At 58.4% G+C, this 5,908-nt stretch overlaps 2 protein-coding genes across 5 annotated transcripts; both read right to left on the bottom strand.

The window, feature by feature from the left end:
- Window positions 1-259: 259 nt before the first annotated feature.
- Window positions 260-3,250, bottom strand: ABB37_07117 (hypothetical protein; the record flags this gene model as incomplete). The annotated part of the gene is made up of 1 exon (XM_015805640.1): window positions 260-3,250. The coding sequence occupies exon 1, from the start codon at window positions 3,002-3,004 to the stop codon at window positions 260-262; it is 2,745 nt and encodes a 914-aa protein (XP_015655646.1). The 5' UTR covers window positions 3,005-3,250.
- A 754-nt stretch (window positions 3,251-4,004) lies between these two features.
- Window positions 4,005-5,864, bottom strand: ABB37_07116 (putative mitochondrial hypothetical protein; the record flags this gene model as incomplete). 4 transcript variants are annotated; one of them, XM_015805636.1, is made up of 1 exon in its annotated part: window positions 4,005-5,864. In XM_015805636.1, exon 1 carries the CDS (start codon window positions 5,652-5,654, stop codon window positions 4,005-4,007), a length of 1,650 nt encoding a protein of 549 aa, XP_015655642.1. In that variant the 5' UTR covers window positions 5,655-5,864. The 4 variants fall into 4 exon arrangements, with proteins under 4 accessions (XP_015655642.1, XP_015655643.1, XP_015655644.1 ...); XM_015805637.1 differs by having other exon boundaries at window positions 4,005-5,697; XM_015805638.1 differs by having other exon boundaries at window positions 4,005-5,666.
- Window positions 5,865-5,908: the final 44 nt, after the last annotated feature.

The following is a 5,908-nucleotide window of genomic DNA, read 5'->3' as shown; positions in this document are numbered from 1 at the left end:
TATATATATATATATATATATATATATATATATATATGTATTTAAGGCTTTATGCGGCGCTCTCTTACAGATGTGCGAGAGACGATCACGCAAAGCGGAACGCACGCGGCAGCACACTCACCTTCAAACGCAGAGCACCAATTTTTATTATTATAAGAAGATAATCTGTTGAAGTTTGACACAGCAGTATATATAAGAGCATTCTGACGCGCGAGGTCACTCGTTACCTCGCCCAATTCAATCCCCTCTCCTTCCTTCATCACATCCCAACGCCACGACCAACGTATGCTTCACCGTACTTGTAGACCTCCTGTACCGAAGGCCAGTTTAGCCACAGCTGCATCAGGAAATCCTCTTCGTTGTCGGCGCCCACCTCTGTGGAAGGCAGTTCGGTCCGTGATGAACTTTGCGCGATCGGGTTCGTCAGCAGCCACCATATCAGCTTCTGCTGTCGTGTAGCCTCGATGGCCAGACGCGAGGAAACACGCGGATCGGCAACAGAAGACGAAGACGCAGGCAGTACCGCCGCCGCTGTTGCACTCCACGGCTCATTCCTTTTCATTCCCACCGCCCACGCATACAAAAGACGGCGCAGAGCGGCGCGCACGCGAGTGGTTTCGACCGTCTGGGGTGATGCTGATTGCTGCGGAGAAGGCGTCGTGGGAATCAAACACAGAACGTAAAAGATGTATTGTACCGCGGACAACGGCTTCCGTTTCGCCTTCTGCCACACTCCCGCCTGGAATGCAGTGGCGCAGGCAGACGACGAAGAAGGCACCGCACGATTTACACCGCTGCGAAAAGCTCGCAAGGCGTCATCCGTGTTCTCTTGAATTTCTTCTGCGAGATGGCGCAGCGGGGAGAGCAGAAACCGCTGCCGGACGTAGGCGCAGACGTCAGGGTCCATTCGCACGCGCGTCCAGTGAACCTGCACCAACGCTGCGGACGAGCTGTCGGCGAGCAGAACAAAACGAAGGCGATGCAGGGAAGTCAGCAGCGTCACCGGAAGCGATTGCTCTCCCCACTGCTGCTGAAAAAACTGTGCGTAGGCACGGGTGACAGCTGTGCTGACCTGAAAAGCACGCGAAAGGTACGAGGAGCACCGCGGAGGGCGTCGAATGAGGTAATACCACGTGACGCAGACGGCGCTGACGGTGCGCATGTAGCGCGGAGACACGTACTCCAAACAGAGGCACTGAAGCTCCGTAGGGAGGTGGTGGAGGCGGGATCGCGGCGGCAACGGCGATGTTGGGGGCTGCGATGACGAAGAGGGTTCCCCAACAACTGTCTTATCCATTGACGCTGATTTATGAACTCTGAGTGGGGGTGCCACGCAGGCGCATTGGGAGTGCCCATCACTCCAGTGTGAGACAGGCCGACCTCGCTTCCTCTCCGTCCAAGAGGCCTCTGATGTCGTTGTATGTTGAGTGCATCCGGCGCCTTGCGAGTCCTTGCCTGGCTGGCTTCCTCCGCGAGCTCCCTTCTTCTCCCTCACTGGGGGAGGAGGAGGAGAGGGGGACAAGAAAGGAAATGCCGACCGAAGAGAGCGACTGGTGTGTTGATGTACCAGCAGCCGACTGCGAGCCAGCGAGGAGGAAGGTGAGGCTTCAGCAAGCATGCGTCTACTGCGCTGGAGGGCGGCACCTACCCCACCGGCAGCGTGGTGGGACTCCATCTGGGAAGGCGGACCGTCCGAAGAGCGCACGACGACACCATCTGGTTCCTCTGCGACAGCGTAACGAGTGCTCCCGTGCCGCCGCCGCAAACCTTCGCAGTACTCCGCATACGTCACTTCGTTGCGACACGGCAGGAATGGGGGTCGTCGAGCGCTGCTGTTGTTGTGGCTGGTACTCCCCACATGATGCATGGGCGGTGTGGACGGTAGAGATGGACCACTACCTCTCACGGAGTGGGAGGGGTGCAGACCACACAGGCGACCGCGGAGTACGGTTGCGGTACTGGGAGAAGGAGTGGAGGGCCTCGTTAAACAGCCTTGTCCACGCCGCAGCAGCGCAGCGACAACACGGGGATGGTGCAGCATCGAGTCACGGCCATCATGTCCTGTCGATGTGTTTGCCGAAATGAACGGCAGCAGCCACGGAAGCGAATAGAAGCGTCGAGGAGGTGTGTCCGTGTGGGAGGGCACGGCGATGCTGTCCACAAAGCTCTGCAATAACGACGCGCTGGTGGTCTTCGCGGATGTTGCGGCAGCCGCATTTGCGCTGGCGTTCTCCTGCAGTGCCTTCGCGATGTTCACCAACAACACCGCAACGTCTGACTGCGGAGGCGGCATCGATGCCACACGAGCCCGCTCACGTTGCCATCGCCTGCGTGCGGGGACTGCGGAAACGGTAGGATGACCCGTGGCTCGGCTCTCTTGATCGGTAACGCGAACAGGGTCTGTCTCGTCGTTGCTGCAGCAGCTGCTGTCCTCTCCGGAAGGTCGTTCTTCGGATGCACAACCGGGGCTTGTGCTGACTTCCTCCTCTTCGTCCACGCAATACCGCGCGGGGCCACCACCCGGAGCCAAGAGCGCCGCGACATCCCGCTTCAGTGCCGCCGTGTCGTAGGCTGTTGCGTCCACGTAGAAGAGCAGGCAGGACAACAGGACCGGCGCAAGCACAAGGCGACCCAACCGGCGGTCCAGCGTGTCGCGTGCCAGTTGAATGGTCTCACAGCACGCGAGGAGCTCTCCCGCACGAACATTCAATGATAGAGAGGATGAAGACGATGAAGGGCACGGGTCATCACCGCTCTCTTTAGCAATGCGGTCCAGTTCTGCGACACAGGAGCGCAGAACCCAAAATGACAGGGCGTAGATGTCGTTAAGGTGGAGGACGAGATCCAGCAGGGGTAGGGCGTCTGTCGGCAGTGGTGCGGCTGACTCCGTGTGCTGTACGGGCAGGGGAACGTGAAGATCACGGAGAAGACGCACCGCCGCAGGGGAGAGAACGTGACGAGGGGAGGGCGTTGCGGGAGCTACGGCAGCGGAAGTAGAGCGCATGCATGAATTGGCAGTTCCTTTTAAAAATAATAAGTGACAATTGCCCTTGGCGAGCAGAGCGGTGGGCAGCCAAGAAGAAAAACATTAAGAAGAATAACCCGCGTGGCTTGCATCAGCCCTCGGAGGAGTCGAGACTTGCTATTTGCGAGTCGATGGATGGGAGTCGAAGGAGGCGCCAAAGTACTTTAATGTAGAGCACCTTCCTTCCTTCCTTCCTCTTTTCGCTCTACTCTAAGGAGAGGTGCTAAGAAGGCGGAAGGAGGCAGAGTTGCAGAGGACGTGAAAAAAACAGAAAAGAAAACCCTTGTGAAAGCTGCGCTTCAGGGACGTGAGTTTCGCCTGTGTGGCTCGCGGTCGCACTGATCACGCCAGCGACGACGGCGTTGTACTGCTCTCTGCGTGAACGAGAGGCAATAGGGGAAACACACACGGCGCACGTCGAAATGTTGCTGTAGACGACAGCGGTTTTCCACTTCTTGTTGTTGTACGAGAGGCGCGAAGAACACTACTGCGTTCCACTACGGTTGACGAGCTTCTCTTATCAGCAGGACGAGCTGCCTTTCCAGCGCTGCTGCGTATGATAATGCTTGGTTTATGCTGATGGAATACACTGTGAAGTTTTGTGACGCACACGATCTGACAAACGCCATATCTTCGTCTCCTTTCTCTCTCCGCCAAACCCCGACGCCGGCCACCAACGGGCGAGGGCGGTTTCGCTGCAACGAATGAAGCCGAACCCAGATGGAGAACGCACGAAACGGCCAGAAAGGCCGCCGCAAGTTCGTTGCCCTCCGCAAAAGTCCGCGGATCACTCCGCCCAGGGAAACCCCTTCGATTCAACCGTCGTGTTGCCCTGGTCGTTCGGGGCAACAACACTATCCATAAGCTTTTATTTTTAACTTCCGTGGGCGGCGCTTTACGTCGTAGCTCCCTCCCCCCCCCACCCAACGGCAAAACGGTTGCACCCCTTTATTTCTTATTCCGTTGTTCTCTTGCTGCTTCAACAGTGGGAGAAGTCCACGACATCTGTGATTTCCTCTGCCAGCCACTGCGACACCCGCTGCTTGATCTTCGTCTGATCCTGCTGCTTGTAGAAGACCGGCTTCTGGAACTCCTTCAACAGGTAGCTGCGGTCCTGCATGAACTCGTGCACCGAGGAGACGCCCGTCATACCGCCCGACCACGGCGTGCAGCCGACGGCGTCGTCCACGCCCAGGCGGACGTGCAGGCGCGGGATTGCCATGTGCGAGAGTTGGATGCCATCGCGCGAGTGCAGGAAGACCGTGGCCGGGTTGTTCACGATTGAGTTCAGCTCCCGAAAGAGCGTGCGGGTTTCAATGTCGCTCGAGCCGTAGCCACGGATGACAGGAAAGTTGGCGCAGCGGCCGAGGGCGAAGATGTTCGGCCGGCCGAAGAACTGCATGAGAGTGCTGACGCGGTAGTGGCCGTCCATCATCTCGTGCTCCTTCAGAATGTTCGGCGACGTCGGCCTCGGCGTGTCCCACTGCAGCGGTCGCGGGGTGTCCCCTGACACGGCAAACACGTAGTCGAAGCCCTGCTCCGACCCGCACGCCATGACCTCCCCGCACTGCTGCACCTCGTCTTGCTTGCCGTAGTACACCTGCTGTAGAATGGATTGCTGCGAGCGGATTTCACTGTGCAGCGTATCGTAGCGCACGGTGAACTGGTCGGGCACGACACCGCGCGGGGTCCAGATGGCACTCAGCCACAAACGCCACAAGGGGAGATCGGCCCTGTCCAGGACCAAGGCGGATTCAGAGGGGGTGCTCAGGGTAGGCGGTGCGACGCGCCTGGCGTGCGCAGCAGGCAACGACGCCGCACCACGACCCTTCCCTTGCTCGCTGCTATCTTTCGTCGCCGACGTCGCGAAGCCGTCCACTGCCGTGACGCGGGTGGACAGGTGTAGGTGAAGATTTTTGTTCGACGCCAGCTTCTCCTGTGCGTGGCGGCGGCACACGCCAGGCAGCTGCGGCAGCAACTCCGCTCGTTGGTGGTAGAGGTGGACCTCCATGTCGGGTCGGGTGCTGGCGAGGTCCTGGGCAAGGGACGTGCCGACCGGACCACCGCCGACGACTGCCACCTTCTTACACGTCTGCATGAACTCATTAAAACGCTTCAGCTCTTGTACGCGGCCAGAGATGGTACGCTCGCGCGTCTGAAAAGGGAAGGGCTTACGCTCTCCCGTAGCGAGGATCAAAAGATCGTAGGGGACCCTGCGGCCGTCGCGCAGGTACACCTGCGTATCATCCACGCCCGTCACGGTGCCGGTGACCACGTTGCTGCGCTTCAGGTAGTAGCGGTGGAGCACCATCATGCGCCGACACGCCTCGGGGTTCACGTCCTCCTTCCACGGGTTAGTGATAACCGGGATGACGTCGTTCGTCAGCTCGTAGAAGTTCTTCTCGTCAATGTGGGTGACATCAAACATGCTGTCGAGTTGGTACGCCATCTTGCTGCCCGCGTAACCGCCACCGACGATGACGGCGCGAATGGGAATGATATCCTTCGTCGGGTCCATGATGATGTCCAGCGTGGGCGGGTCGAGAGCAAGGGAGACGTTGGTGGGGCGGCGATGATAGGCGGAGCAGACGGAGCCCACCACACCGCCAAGAAGAGCTTTCACAAACATTTCTGTGGAGCTAATGGAATATATATGTAATGTAGTTTTCACTAATGAAGAGGTAAGAATCACGATGAGTTGGCAAAGCAGAACGCGGCTCTTCTATACAAGACGGTCACCGAGCAGATGCGACGGTGCCTTTCTTTTTGAGTTTTTTATCGGACCGTGTTGGCCGCTGATCGGGGGCGATCACCGACAACAGGAAGGGTTCGTACAACTTCGTTGCGTGAGAAAGTAAAAGGTGCAGAATACCCTCCCCCCCC

This window comes from Leptomonas pyrrhocoris, assembly GCF_001293395.1.
Source record: "Leptomonas pyrrhocoris isolate H10 chromosome Unknown, whole genome shotgun sequence".
Lineage (NCBI taxonomy): Eukaryota > Euglenozoa > Kinetoplastea > Trypanosomatida > Trypanosomatidae > Leptomonas > Leptomonas pyrrhocoris.
The sequence above is the reverse complement of the archived record's forward strand: the minus strand, read 5'-3'. Positions and strand labels throughout refer to the sequence as shown.